Consider the following 15,956-nt stretch of genomic DNA (forward strand, 5'->3'; position numbering starts at 1 on the left):
GACATTGGTTGTTTCCCTTCTTTGTTGAGAGGGACAGCATGGAATTATGGGAGGACCATTCCAAAAGTGAGAAGAACGCAGGATAGAGCGGGATTGGGGTAGCTTTCAACATGGTAGAGAGCCCATCAATGATGGAGGATCTCTATGTAAATAGTAAATAGTAGCCAAAGCTACAAAATGAATTGTAAGCTTTTATTACCCCCTTACTAGCCATATACATGTGCAAATCAAGTGGGTTCATTCATCAACCTGCCATTTTTATTTAACCTACCACCGCTCAGGTATACAGGCTACAAATATGATGGTTGAGGTGAGCTGGGAAGGATGGCTTTATAATGCAGCAGGAGGTTTCCATTGTTCTACTATTAAGCTCATTTTGAGATCTCAGAAAACGCCCACACTTGACTCAAAATATTTCTATCGAGCAAAGAAAAAGTGAGTCAATTTTAAAAGAGGAGATTGCAGGTCAGGTAAGAGTTATGCAGCAGTTGTACAGTTAGAGACATTTTTAAAGTGTAAATAAATAATAGCTTACACTGCCATAACGGGGATTTTGTTCGATTTTTCTCAATAGTCCGATTCTTGACCATTTTCCATTTTATGTGACAAACGTTTGTCCATTTTCAGATATTTGCTACTACAAAAAGGTGTGCCCGTTCAATGGAGGTTCTCCACTGATCCAGCCATCCGCATCTGACTTCCAGTTTAGCTGGAACCAAGTTCCCAATGCTATTGGTAGGTCATCAAATGATTTAGTCTAGTTTTTAGATCTGAAATGATTGGTTAGCCAGAGTATTTGACCTTCCATGTTTATACACGGGACTCAATGGGCCAGCCCATTCATCCCAAATATCTCAAAACATTGCATTCATTTTATCTCTGCCAGACAAGCCTGCAACACTTTGCTTTGCAATACATCGTAATCCATCCAGCACTAGAGGTTAACCCCATTATTGCTGGAGGGGCTCTTTAAGAGCGAGCTGGGAATGTTGAAATGCACAAGTAAACTGTAGATCACATATTGGGAGAGCCCCGCTTAGTAAACATAACTCTTTATATTTTACTGGAGATTTTTACTGTATGTGATACCCGTTTTTTCCTACATTGCAGTCTGTGCGTTCCCTTACATTCTGGCTTTCACCACCGATTCTATTGAAATTCGATTGGTTGTGAATGGCAACTTGGTCCATACATCTGTTGTGCCTGAGCTCCAGCTTGTGGCATCCAGGGTAAGCAATCTACCTTCCAGAATATTGTGTTTTCATTTGAATGATAACCCAGCCTTCCGCATGGCATGGATAATGGAGTTTCACCTGGCTGATAATACCAGGGGTTATTCCATTGCTTTTTCTCGCTCTATGCTTTGTTTGAAAACCTTTTATCTTTAATCTAGAGCTGGAAAAAAAATGGAAACCAGCAATAAAACAGATAAATATCTTAACCCAATCCAGCAGTAGCGAGGAATGTAATATTGTAGGCCTTTCTCAATAACGCCATCCAAGAAAGCAATAAGGTGAGATTTAGATCTCAGTCACCGTGTAATGCTTTGTTAATATTACATGTTGCAGCCCGTACACAAAGCTCTTATACAAAATAGAGCAGAAGCATAAAAGGCAGTTATGCATCATGCTCCACAGGTGGACCGAGTTTCCAAGGAATATGCTCACTATTTCCATACGGCACGCTCTGCCTTTTACTGCACTTTCAATTCATTATGATTGCTGTGGCACCTATTGAGTCAGTAATTGGTATGATGTATGGTTATACAAAGTAGTGGTTGCACAGTAGTTACTTGAGGCTCATGTAATTGAATGCATCAGTTTCTGCACCTGTTTGGTTAATCTCGCTCCCCTTCATTAGCACTGTTTAACCAGCTAGGTGGGATGTGTGTTCATATTTCCTGCCTAAGAAACCTAGGTCCATTCGATGATGGTTTGAAAAACAAACCATTGTTATATTTCCTATACTGTAGATCTTGGAGAAGGTTCCATTTTAACTGTTGGACTACATAACGGCACTGCAGTCTGCTTAATACAATGCCTCAAAGTGAATTAGTTAACATCACACAAAGGTTGGAATTAACAAACATTCTTAATTGCTGTTTCTATGCTGGCTTGAATTTTTTTTTTTTTTTTGCAAGTTGTCACGGTAGAACAGGTCTTTTAACACATTTATATTTCTGGGATCAGTCGATAGGCAAAACAAGGCAGTGAAATAAAATGAGGTTTATTTGAATAAAGCCTCAGAAATACAACAAAACACAAAATACAGAAATATACGCACTTACTCGGGTCTGGGGTATGAGATCTAGCCTTTCCTAGGTGCAGGGCGCCCGCTTGCAAGGGCTTACCCTGATCTGAACCTTGTTCCAGACGTCCTGAACAGAGATTCTGCAGAAACGTTTGACCTGGACCTAGTCCCGATACTCCTGGAACTGTCTTCGGCAGGAACTCCTGACCGCGTCCGCTATGTTCTCAGATGAGAACTTGGTCCTCGCGTCTGACTCAGTCTCTGCTGGGCAGACTTCCCTAGCTTCAAAACGAAGCCGGTTGCTCTGCTATTTGGGACAAAGCAACTTTGAAAAGCCCGCCCTAGCGTCATCGACTCAAGCCACAAAATTGTCTCATTCTCTGACTGGGGCTTCTCCTTACATACCCTCCGCTGAGCTATGTTCAGCATGGAGGACAGAGGAGTGACCAATCAGGGCGTGGGAATTCCTCCCCACCAGCCAATAGAAACAGGGGCTCGTCTCTGGGCTGACGTCAGAGGAGGAGGCGTGCCAAGCCGCCTCGAAAAGCCGGGTGGGCGGGAAATATGGATTAGCTAATGGGGAAAGAGCTTCCGCTCGCCATCTTTCCCCAGCTAATCCAATGCCACCTACTGGGCAGGCTCCACCAAGTCTGGCAGACACAAAAGGTGTCCCCACAGGGTGCCCTTTGTTCTCCGGACTTGGCAATTCGCCCTTCTTCACCCACCAAACGGTCTTCTCACCTCTGGACATCCTCTCCTCTTTGAACTCCGAACGCTTTATACAGACATGCCGGCGTCTATGCTGATGCCCTGGCTGACTGTATAGAGCCTTATAGTCATTGTAAAACATCTTATAAAGTACACTTTAATAAAGAATATACTCTGGAGAACCTTATACTTATAAAGGAAATGGATTTGGGATATTTGGGCTCGAAATCCAGGAGTCTGGGGGGCACTGGGTTGACCCGGTGTAATTCACCCCGCATACTGGCAAATCATGCCTGCTCGCCGGGGAGAATTAAAGGACTACCGGTAACTTCGGCCCCCGAACTCCTGCAAACAAAATAATTGCATTTCTACACAAATATCCCCCCTATAACTGACACACAAGAAATCTCACAGTTCTAGGGCCAAGGGAACATGAAAACAGAAAAAAGCAGGGGTCACTTTATTTTCCACATGTATTATCCCTGGTCCCTGGCTTAAAGAGCTACCAGGGACCCCACAGTTTCAGGGTTAACCAGAGGGCTTAATCTTTATTATGTAGCCTGGTTACCCCCTACAGTCACACAAGTGCAACATCCAATTCGTGGTGGCAAAAAGTTTCACTCCTACAATTAAGAATTCCAACTCCAAAGCTTGTGATCCATTGAGTTCCCTACAACTCGGAATTTGGAAAAATTCATTTTTCAGTAATGCCTTCACTGTGAAAGAGGCCTGACGTGCACTGCAATGTATTGTAGGCCCAAATGGCACTGCAGGGTATTTTAAAAAGGTGCTAGGAGCTAAACAGAGTTCTGTCCATCACACCATGGCAAGATTTGCTCTGACACAGCATGGGAACTCTGTGAGAACTCTCGTTAAACACGGTGCTTAATCCTGAACACATGCAGTGTCTGCATTTTCATACACCACAAATGAACATTACTTTTTTATACTTCATGCCAAATGTGTGTCGTTTTGAGCTGTAAAGTTTAATCATTGGGTTGATCGCCCACATCTAAGGTAAGCTTGGTGTAACCTAGTATTTTGCACATCTTTCCAAGTAAGAGCAGCATGTTCACTTAACCCGCTCTAGGACACAGGATATTAATTATTTATTTATTTATAAAATATTTTACCAGGAAGTAATACATTGAGAGTTTCCTCTCGTTTTCAAGTATGTCCTGGGCACAGAGTTAAGACAAATAATACATGGTTACAAATACAGTTACATAAATGAGCAGGGTATACATTATATACAAGACATTGCATGCACAGTTAAATATAATATATATATTAAGGTCGTATGAAACAGTTACAGACCAGATTAAAAAGTGTGACAGCCTTAGATTTGAAAGAACTTAAACTGGTGGTGGATGTGAGAGTCTCTGGTAGGTTGTTCCAGTTTTGGGGTGCACGGTAAGAGAAGGAGGAACGTCCGGATACTTTGTTGAGCCTTGGGACCATGAACAGTCTTGGAGTCTGATCTCAGATGATAGGTGCTGCATGTGGTAGGGGTGAGGAGCTTGTTCAGGTAGCTGGGTAGCTTGCCCATAAAGAATTTGAAGGCAAGACAGGAAAGGTGAACGCCTAGACTTGAGTGATGACCAATCTAGTTCTTTGAGCCTGTCACGATGACACCAACTTTTATCAACACATTTATATTTCTGGGTACTTGATTGAACAGAACAAGTTGCAAAATAAATTGTGATTTATTTCCTTAATAGACAAACACACGACATCTGCAGAATACACTGAAAACAACACTCACTGGGATAAGGGAAAGAAATAAATTGTCCTTGGAACGAAAGAAATTGTCCTTTGCTTGCAAGCGCCAGAAAGGCAACCTTGGTTTTAAAAGTCCTGTGGTTATGTTATTATTAACCCCTTCACTCCTGGACTGGTTGCTGCTGGGCTGGAACAAAGTCTTGCATCTTTACATCATGGATTAAAATTCAGGAATCACACTGGGGATACCTGGGGAGCCACAGTTATAGACTGCCCAAAGCTATCTTTAACATGTGGATCCAATCCCCTCGTGGGAACAAAAAAAACCCACAAATAGCCAAGTTACCCACAGTTCATAAGACCGGTCAAAAGGGCTGTCAAGTGGGCAGGGCGCATGGGTCAGGTTGACGCCCATGCCACTTAGCATACCTGGGCTACACCCATATCTTGGCACCACTATGTCTGATTTTTGACCAATAGATGTCAATAGACTGGCATCTGTGATACCTCAGAATGCCGGCCGTGTATAACTTATGGGTATCTGGGTCTTTTCAAAACTGACACCCTTTTAGACAGGGAGACTCTAAATCTGTGAGACCCCTTTGAGGCTCGGTCATAAAAATACCTACAGCTCATTGAAATGCCGGTTTCTATACTGCCATCATGTGTCGGTTAGAGGGTATGGCGAGCAATGCATTTTGTCTTTTAACATGGCAGCCAGGGAATGGCTTGTAAATGGGGGACAAAAACGTCTGGGACAGGGCAACCACAGTAATAGATAGCGAATCAGGTATTAACCCCTTCCTCCCCGTCACACCTCCCCCACTCAAGACGCAGGAACTGCCCTGACCACCCCGTCCAGTGGCTGGGCTGACCTGCCAGCTCTTGAAGTTAGTAAGTCCTGAGGGCTGTCCTGGAGGGAAAGGCCATCAGCATTACCATGCTCACTTCCCTTCTTGTGCTGGATGGTGAAGTTCCACTCCTGTAAGGCAAGACTCCAGTAATGGCGTGCTGGCGGCAGCAGACAAGAAAAGGGAGCATGTCATACTTCATGATTATGAAACCCTTTTGCAAAACGGAGTTGGCAGTGCAGCGGGTAATTGCAACGGGTTTATTTCCTGCTAAGAACACATTTCAGTACGGAGCTAGAAACAACGACATTTCAGAGACACATTAACAAGAGCTATACCTATGTGTACCTATAGTGCTAACCTTTATCACCTTTGTCATTTCAGTCAGACATATATTTTAAAGCAACGGCAGCAGTGGGTTCATCATCCAACAGTAGTTCCAAGGACACCAGTACCCATAGTTCGCCTCAGACGCCGACGGGTTATGAAATGCCAGTATTTCCCTCTTCACTAGAAGGTAAACTGGGGTTTGTAGTGAGCTCTGCATGGGTATTTGATTCAGGAGAAATAACATTGATCATTTGTCCTGAAGGCATCAATGTCCGAAATCTGACCATTCCAGAATAGACACTTTAGCGAAAATGTAAATGCAAGGTCCCTCCAGTTCATTCCACACGAAACGTTTCACCAAGCCTCGGAAGGCTAATGGTGTTGCCAAATTGATACAATGTCAGCGAAATATCTCCAGATGGCGAAACTTGGCGTTTGTGCCCTATTTATAGTCTGCGCATTAAGCGCCTCTAGTGGTTGTAAAAAGTTTTGTACTGTAAATAAACAGATTAAACAAAATTGTAATACTCGTGGACTTCACTCGTGGCAAATCTCTTGTGAACTCGGATTCAGCCGCAGATTTTTTTCTTGACTCGAAGGGGGCACGTTTTGCAAACCCCATGCGAAAGGTTTGAACGGCTGGATCTGTAGAGATGTAGCAGGCGTCATGGTTCCATTTCAGTGTGATATGCTATGGTATTCTGCACCGTCACTCTGCGTTGTACCAGAAAACATAACATATCCTTGGATAACAAGGAAATGTGTGTGTATACACATTCACATATACACAGTCACATATTATCTATATATAATAATAATAATATATAGCACTGACCTTGTACACAGCGCTACACCACAATGAGTCCCTGCCCATAGACCTAAATCTGATTTTGGTGCCTGAGGCACAGAGATAAAGTGATTTGCCCAAGATCAGAAGGAGCGGCCACCAGGATTTGAACCGGGCTGTCCTGCTTGAAAGTCAGTGTCATTGTTTTCAGTCAGTGCCTTTACTCACTAACTCATTCAGCATTATATATATATTAAGAAGACAAAATGTTGAAGAGGGGTACATTGATCTTATAAAGAACATTTACGAGAACGCCACATCAAACATTAGATTACATGAAGATACAAGCAAGGGAGGTAGACACCATGTCACCAAAGCTTTTCACTGCAAAACATTCAAGAAATTAGATTGGGAAGAAAAAGGAAGAAAAATCAACGGTGAATATTTGAGTCACCTTCAATTTGCAGAGCGCATTATTTTTGCCAAAAGTCCAGAAGACCTCCAGAAACAAATTGGAGTACTCGTCAATGTATGAATCTCAGCATGACCAATGTGAAGTAAGAATTTGACCAACGTATGAATCTCAGCATGACCAATGTGATGTTCAACAAATGTGTCAAGTCTGCAAAGATCGAAATAAATTGAATAGAACTAGAAGTCTAAGACTATGTCTGCCGTGGCCAGCAAATAACAATGGATGGGAACCTTTTTGAATTAAATAAATAGTAGAATGAAGATGGGATGGAGTGCATTTGGAAGAAACATGACAATATTTCAAGGGAGCCTTCTAATGTGCCTCAAGAAGAAAGTGTTCAACCAGTGTATTCTGCCCGAGCTCACTTATGGATGTGAAACTTGGACCCTAAATGCGAAGACAATTCAGATGCTTGAGACAACGCAAAGAAGTATGGAGAGATGTATGAGACAGGAAAAAGAACGGATGGGTTCAAAACCAAACTAAAGTCTGTGATATTTTCACAAGGGTGAAGAAATTAAAATGGCAATGGGCCGGACATATCGCTAGCAAACAATGACCATTGTTGGACAAAGCGGGTACTCTACCAGATTCCAAGAGAGATTAAAAGACAAAGACAATGACCAAAAGTAATATGGAAGGATGAAATCAGAAAAATTGTTGGAACAACGTGTAGAAGAGAGGAATGCAACCGCAATATCATCGGGCAGGTGTTCATCCAGCAATGGATTGACAAGGGATGAAGATGATTTATACACACACATACAAAAAGAGACATACTTTCATTTGTAAATTATAAGGAAAAATGTATTTATTAATTAAAATGTTTTACCAGGAAGTAATACATTGAGAATTACGTCTCGTTTTCAAGTATGTCCTGGGCATAGAGTTAAGATGACAAATAAATAGGTCACCTAGTGAATCAAAACTAGTTAAAACATATGTTCTAGTTAGTCTCAAATCTCCCTTATGTACCTACTGGGATGCTATGCAGTACCGTTAACTAAATAAACACACGCTTTCAATACCCTTCCTTTCTGGATCAGTCTCTAGGTCCCAACTGACTATATTCACAGTCTTTGTTATTTTCCCTTAAAGATATAAAAAGACCTCCAGCGCTGCACTGGGCATGGCGTTCCTGGCACCCTCCTGCACTGAAGAGGTTAATCATGAACCCTCGGTTATCAGTTATGGTATCAATTTAGGAAACTATCCTGTGAGTGAGCGTGTTCGCTTCTTCGATGGTGTGAAAGCCTGAATCTAATTACAATAACATTAATATATAAAATAGTTTAATTCGGCTTTAAACTCCTCAAACGTGCAGCGCTAGGATTTAGGAAGTCAGCCAATGTCAGCCTTTTAGATGAATTTAACTTTTATGAGAGTGGTTAAAAACAAAGAAAAAAAAAACAATTGCATAGTTTGTGGGAAATGCAAAAAACCAATAAAACGGCTTTTCTGAACCATTATCAGATATTATTACACTACAGTTAGGATTCACCAACTTTCTAAATGGGCTAACACACAGCGATCCCTTGTAAAGGCATTCATTTGTATTATTTATTTATTCAATGTTTTACCAGGAAGTGATACATTGAGAGTTACCTCTCATTTTCAAGTATGTCCTTTGGCAGTTATCGCATGATCACGGTGTGATAATCAGTATGGGACATTAGTGAATCTGCCCTATGTATTTCTTCTGTTTTACATGGTCCATTCTGTATGGTGTGAAGCATCGTAACACACAATGAACAATACATTGTCTATTCACCTGAATATTACGATCATTTATTTGTATGGTGCATCATACAGTCTAGGGTATATGGTCACTGCCTTTTTGGCGTGACCAAATAACCACAGGCGTTTAGCCGCTGCTCACCGCGCCACCGGGACACTTAGACACTAAGGTATGTCACTAACCCATATCCTAAAACCCCCTAATATTAAGCCCTAATACTAATGCTACCCCTTACCCTAAAACCCTTTGTCCTAACCGATAAACCCCCTAAAATGAATCCCCTACCCTAAAACGTCCCTTCTCGGCAAAGCGGATGGCGCCGGAGGGTCCCGACCGGGCACTTGGTCACAGCCAGGTGGCTCGTTCCAGCGCTGCACAGTACAATGTGGGAGGGAGGGCCACAACATTGTTTGAGAAAAGATTATAACAAATACAAAATAAAGGAAGTCCCTGTGCCGAGAAGCTTACAATCCAAAACGGTTGCTGTATCATTTACCTGTGCATTTACACATCTCATTATACTGGATGGTTTCCAAATAGTTTAATCCCTGACCTCAATTTGCCATACCACCTTGTAACCATCAATAACCCCTCAGTACAATGTTTATAACCTTAGAACTGCAACTTGCCACCTTCTCCTCCGATGCTTAGCTATTTAAGCTTTCACTTGGACAGATATTTACTAAACAGTGCTATGCTATATGTCAGCTTTTAGCACTGGAAGACCCCTTACAGCTCATTCAAGTCTAGATGTCCATCTGGTAAATATGGACCTTAATACCCCTCTTTTCAGGCATATTACAGTGTGTATGTGTATATATATATATATATATATATATATATATATATATATATATATATATATATATATATATATATATATATATACACAGTGGTTGACAAATCACCAAAAAATCTACTCGCCACACAAAAAAATCTACTCGCCACCTAGTACCAAACGTGTGCTGCTTGGGCCAATATTTACTCGCCCGGGGGTTAAATCCACTCGCCCGGGGCGAGCAAATGTATAGGTTTGTCGAACACTGTATATATACACACACACACACACACACACACAGTGAATGCTTATGTATCAGACAATCAACTTTAATGAATTGAATGGAAACCCATGTGCTATCTCACATCTTTAATATATGGCGCGGCTGACTTTACAGACGATACTTTTTCCCACTTACACAGATAAGAAGCAGGGTTATTTTATTTTTTTAAACAAAGATACATATTCTACTAATATGACAGTTCAGCTTTAGGAAGACATAAAACACAATAAGAGTTATTGACTCTTCCCTCAGTTCGCGGGTAGGTGGCAGGCCTTCATATATACGCTTCCAAATAATAATTGGATATTTTTTCCCCCTCTGCCCCCTATTTCTATTTCTTGCCTTTGTCTTGGAACGCCTTATAAATAAAGAATAATCTGAAGGTGTCCGCGTGCTGTATTGAGCAAACATGAAAGTCCTTTGCTGATCTGCAACTCCCCTCCTAACCCTCAGTAATTCATTCCATGTACTTTGGAAGGAAATCCAGCGGTATTAGGTACATCTTTTAGAAACACTCATTATTACTTTGACTTGAATCCTTTTTTTCCACATTTTTAACTGATTTAATCCTTGTAGTTCTTCAAGCTGCAGACCAAGCAATATCCTACATGTTTTTTTTTTTTTTTTTTTTTAATAAATCAGTTCAGTACGATAAGAAAATAATTGTAGCATTAAAAAAAAAAATCTGAATGACATTTTTAATGTATTATAATGTAACAAGCATTTTTTTGTTTCTGTAGCAACCATTTACAAAGTCTCATCCCCCCTGTTCTGAAACAGGCTCTGGCACACCCCTTTTTGAACCCTGCCTTCTCTCTAGTAGTGCACCAATTGTATCTAGTGACTGCCTGGTCACATGATCTTCCCCACAGAACTTTGCATCTTTGGTCCTCTTCTGCAGCACTGACAGCCATTTAGTGAACCTCCAAGCCAAATCTTTGCCGATCAATCACAGGAGAACGGATCGATCAGCAACTTAGCTAATTACTTATCATTGTGTGGACTGTATTGATGCACATATTAAAAAGGGAGAATTTTATTTTTTATTTTAAACGGCAACTTGGAAGTCACAAAGCACCCCAGAGTAACATCCAAGGATCTGCAGGCCACTCTTGCCTTGTCTAATGTGAGTGTTCATCACTCAGCTATCAGAAAAAGACTGAACAAAAATGGTGTTCATGGAAGGATAGCCGGGAGGAAACCACTGCTCTCTAAAAAGAACATTGCTGCCGTTGGAAGTTCGCCAAAGAGCACATAGATGTTCCACAAGACTTCTGGAACAATGTTCTCTGGGCAGATGAGCCAAAGGTAGAAGCTTTTTGGCCCCAATGAGAAACGTTAAGTTTGGTGAAAACCAAACACTGCGTTCGAACAAAAGAACCTCATCCCCACTTTCAAGCATGGTGGTGGGAGTGTGATGGTTTGGTTTTGCTGCCTCGGGACCTGGTCGACATACCATCATGGCTTGCCATTATTGAAACAAACATGAATTCTGCATTGTATCACAAGATTCTAGAGGACAAATGTCAGGACATCCGTCTGTGAGCTGAAGTGAAAGTGGATCATGCAGCAAGACAATGATTCTAAACATACAAGCAGATCTACAAAAGAATGGCTGCAGAAGAAGAAATTCCGCGTTTTAGAATGGCCTAGTCACAGCCATGCTCCCCCGGCACTTAATTTAAATGTTATGGGGAAGAGCCCGGGGCCTCTACGTGCTGTTCCCCCCCCATCAGTTTGCTGTAGGATATATAGGATTCCGTCTAACGGTCTGGCACAGTACACTTGAAGAAGAAACCTATGAGCTTTTGAAAGCTCTGTACATTGTAATTTCATCTGTGAAGAACTCTAATATTGGTCCGCTGAAGTGTATCACAAAGTGTAGAACCTCTGCTTTTCTCCAGGGACAATACCGCTTCTAAGAGCTTTTATTCTACAATGAAATAGGAAAGGGTCACGATAAAACATCTTGATTGTGGTTTGCAGATGGGAGTCTTTTATTGCCCCGTGTCTGGCTATTTGCCTGAAACAGCAGTCCCCTCCAAAATTGAACCTGTTTTTTTTTTTTAAACCGGATTCAAACCGAGGCGAGTCCCCTGCAGACCATTTTCAGCTCTTGGTGGTGGGAGACCCCAGTTACAGAGATACTTGCAGTTTTAGGTGACTGGTACACTTCCTGTTTTTTTTTAAAGATGGCATCCACGGTTATCCAATAGCTCAATTAGTGGCACAATCAGAATAACCGAGTAACTGATTGAGCCACCTGTGCCGAAGCAAGGATATCCTGAAAACCTGACCTTTTGGGGGCCCTTGAGGACTGGTGTTGTCCACTCCTTGACTAGAGTAATATATTTTTGTCTTCATTAAACGGTAAAAGCAAAAAAAAAGGGTATTTTTGCAGCAATTTTCTTTTAACAATCCACTGTCTAATGTTATCTTATGTTGTCGCCAACTCCTGCCATTCTGTGTTTTAAATGTCAGGGGTCAATAAGGTTAAGACAACGTAGGCGGACGATTAAATCATGTCTGATCTAACCTGCAGACATCATACCTTTCCTGTGCACCAAATCAATAAAGGTCAAAAAAACGAAAATGTCAACATATCATAAACAAATATGCAGAATGTTTGTATAAGAAAATTAACCCCCCCTTTTAAACCACATTATCTACATCAGGGTTCCCAAACTCCAGCCCCAGGGATTGCTACTATAACATTATTGTATAAATAGCAAATTGTTTTAAAAGACTAGACCAGGTGTGGCCAACTGCAGTCCTCAAGCCCCCCCCCCCCCCCCCCCCAACAGGTCAGGTATTCAGGATATATAATTTATGGAGAAGGGGAAATATATTTGCAAATAATGGATCTAGTAGACTAAACAGGCATTTTTCGTCTCAATTTGACAGAATTAATAAAATGATGCATTCCTTTCGTCTTCATTCTTCAACAGCCAATGGGTTATTGCAGACAGAAATTTAATTTCAAATACAGTTTTGGGGACAATGCCCCAGACTGAACTGTTTGACGTATACGTTAACTCCATAACAAAAAAAATAATCATGCATTAAATAATATGTTTATTTTAAATATTGGAAAAGAGAGATGCCGATATTGACTATAGAAGAAACAACGCCCCCCCCCCCCCTATTTAAAATACTGTAAACCAGGCCTGCACAATTCCAGTCCTCAAGGGCCGCAAACAGGCCAGGTTTTCAGGATATCCCTACTTCAGCACAGCTGGCTCAATTAGTGGCTCAGTATGACTGAGCCACTAATTGAACCAGCTGTGTTGAAGTAGGGATATCCTGAAAACCTGGCCTGTTTGCGGCCCTTGAGGACTTGAGTTGTGCAGGCCTGCAGTGTAAACATTGCTGGCAACAAAATTCCAGGCACAACTTCCAAAACACATACAGTACGTTTACTTTTGTGAATAAGAAACGGCCGACTAAGAAATGAATTCCTTCCAGGCCACATGAGTAACCTTTACTCACCATGCTAAAATATAATTTGATGGAAAACTTTTACATACCATTAACTCTTCAGAGTATGGTTAGGCATATTCACCACAAGGATATCTTCACTAGAGTGAATTAATTTAGAGATTGTTAATGGCTTTCACACTTTAGTGAATACACCCCTCAGACTTGAGGTTTTCTGGGGTGGATTATCCTGGTATTTGAATTGGTCGTACTTTTCTGTAGTAAAAAAATAAATAAGTAGCATTTTTGGATCTCTATGTGGAAACCTCTCGTGAATCATTGCCCACGAATGTAATAATTTGATGTCTTTTTGTTTTTCTGTACCAGGTGAAGTTCAATATGGAAACATTTACAAGATTCCCTTAAGCAACTTGGTTGGGCGAAGCATTGAACGACCTTTGAAGTCACCTTTAGTTTCTAAGGTCATCACTACTCCAACGTCCAGTGGCATTGCCTGCATTCCTGTCACACACTCTCTCTCACTGTCACGAATGGAAATCAAAGAAATAGCGAGTAGGACAAGGAAAGAACTATTGGGTAACTTCTCACCATACACACTGTATTATGTAGAGCAGGGGTGGCAAACTGCAGTCCTCAAGGGCCACCAATAGCTCAGTTTTTAAGGCTATCCCTGCTTCAGCAGAGGTGGCTCAATCAGTAGCTTAGTCATTGAGTAAGCCAGCTGTGCTGACGCATGGATAGCCTAAAAACCTAAAACTCTTGGTGGCCCTTGGGGACTGGAGTTGGCTACTCCTGCTATAGAGATTCATTACACTTTTAAATTTGAATTCATGCTCCGTTTTACATTGCAGACATACAAAGCACAATAAAAGCAAATAGAATAAAAGCAAATATCAGTATAGGAGCACTAGATGGGAGATTACAATTTTACACTAGATTGTAAAACAACTTGAATCCCTTACTTGCAAGAGTCTTGCCAGAACCCCAAGTGGCTCTGGCAGTGAAGGGCTTCAGTGATGTGATTGGACTATGGGTAGGTGCATGTTGTGTGTTGTGTTTAAGCCTGGCGAGACATTGGTCACTATCACGCCACTAAACTCCTTGCATGACAAGGTGGGTTTCAAGGATGTGTTGAAGGTGGAAGAGAAGGAGAATCATGATGACTGGTTCCTGAAATAAGGGGTAGGGTGTTAAAAGGGTTTGCAAACGGGAGGAAGCAATCAATGTGAACGAGTACAAAATAACATTAAGGAACTAACTATAAATTGCTAGATAACCCTCATAGCCCTAGGCTAATGCAGCTTCTACAAGCTCTTTGCAAACACGTATTTGGCATTTTACCTGCTGCACACAACAAAACGGGTCTACTCAATCACATTAGTGGTGAAGAATAAGTTATTGTCATTGCACAGTCTATACCTCTAACAATTGCAACCTTGGTTCAGGTCTTTCTGGTGAGCCAACATCCAAATCTGAAGCCTCACATAAGCAAAAGAAACTTGCTAGTAAACAGCTGGAAGAAGAGACTAAATCAGGAGCAGTACGATCGACTAGCAGCGACAGGTAAGGCCAGAAATGAAGCATCATATCATGCTGGCAGTGCGCTGATTAAAAAGCGCTAAGTCTGCATAATATAGTGTCTTATGATTGTTTTGATAATGTATCCATTATACAGTAAAAAGGAAAGCCGGGGATGGAATGTACAGTAGTTCCGTATGGATACCACATGCAGTAATACAACACTATTTAAATATATAACCAACCAATGGCCAGATGCACAGAACTAGCTTATATCAGGGCTCATACTGTGATATTACCTAAAACAAGAATGGATGTTCTATTCTCAGAGGTTAACAGGTATCCTGAAATCTAGTTACTGGTTTTGCCTGATTATACAGTGAGGTTTTCAATAAGAGTTAAGTTGAAAAGTACATACTCGCCTTATAAATCGGGCCCCGTCTACTCAGTGAGCCAATTGGCAGTCGGATGTATGAGGGAGAGAGGGAGGGAGGGAGAGAGGGAGGGAGGGAGGGAAGGAGGGAGTGAGAGGGAGAAAGAGACAGCATGTGTGTGTAAACTTTTTTCTTCCCAGAAACTACTGTTAATAGGGGCTAGTTTTATATTCAGGGTGGCCATATAAATCAGGGAAATATGGTATGTGCAAAAACTATTCCTGGACTTTATCTAACATCACGTAGTTGTAGCATAACGTTGCAGTATCTGCCAATAGCGTGACATTAAGTATGTGTTGGCGTTACTCCGAACCAGACTCTGAAATAGATCATTAACTCAAGTTGAGAGAGGGTATGAAAGGGAAATAACGTTATGCTGGTTGAATACGGTAGTGTTACACCCATACAGACCCTTTTGAAGCCGTTTCAGGGTCTGGATTAGACCAACGCCATGTTTAGGTGTGACCTAACTAACGTAGTGTTAAATCCCCATATTAACATTAACCCACCTTAGTGAATATGTGATGTTATGATAATGCCTCATTTGCATATCCTTATCGTTAATGGCTGTTATTCTAAACTCTAAGCTTTTTACGGAAGAAAACATGACATAAAGGAGCAGTTAAAGCAGGGTTTTTTCGGAG

General features: G+C 41.4%; 1 protein-coding gene across 5 annotated transcripts in view; it reads left to right on the top strand.

Moving 5' to 3' along the window:
- The window catches only part of GARNL3 (GTPase activating Rap/RanGAP domain like 3), a 252,359-nt gene that overhangs the window by 234,032 nt on the left and 2,371 nt on the right, over positions 1 to 15,956 (top strand). For all 5 annotated transcript variants that reach the window (XM_075578984.1, XM_075578986.1, XM_075578985.1 and 2 more), the window contains 5 exons: positions 628 to 735; positions 1,111 to 1,229; positions 5,916 to 6,048; positions 13,727 to 13,936; positions 14,806 to 14,923. In XM_075578984.1, the coding sequence (XP_075435099.1) occupies positions 628 to 735; positions 1,111 to 1,229; positions 5,916 to 6,048; positions 13,727 to 13,936; positions 14,806 to 14,923 (688 nt within the window). The remainder of the gene's footprint in view (positions 1 to 627; positions 736 to 1,110; positions 1,230 to 5,915; positions 6,049 to 13,726; positions 13,937 to 14,805; positions 14,924 to 15,956) is intronic.

Source organism: Ascaphus truei, chromosome 21 (genome assembly GCF_040206685.1).
Source record: "Ascaphus truei isolate aAscTru1 chromosome 21, aAscTru1.hap1, whole genome shotgun sequence".
NCBI lineage: Eukaryota > Metazoa > Chordata > Amphibia > Anura > Ascaphidae > Ascaphus > Ascaphus truei.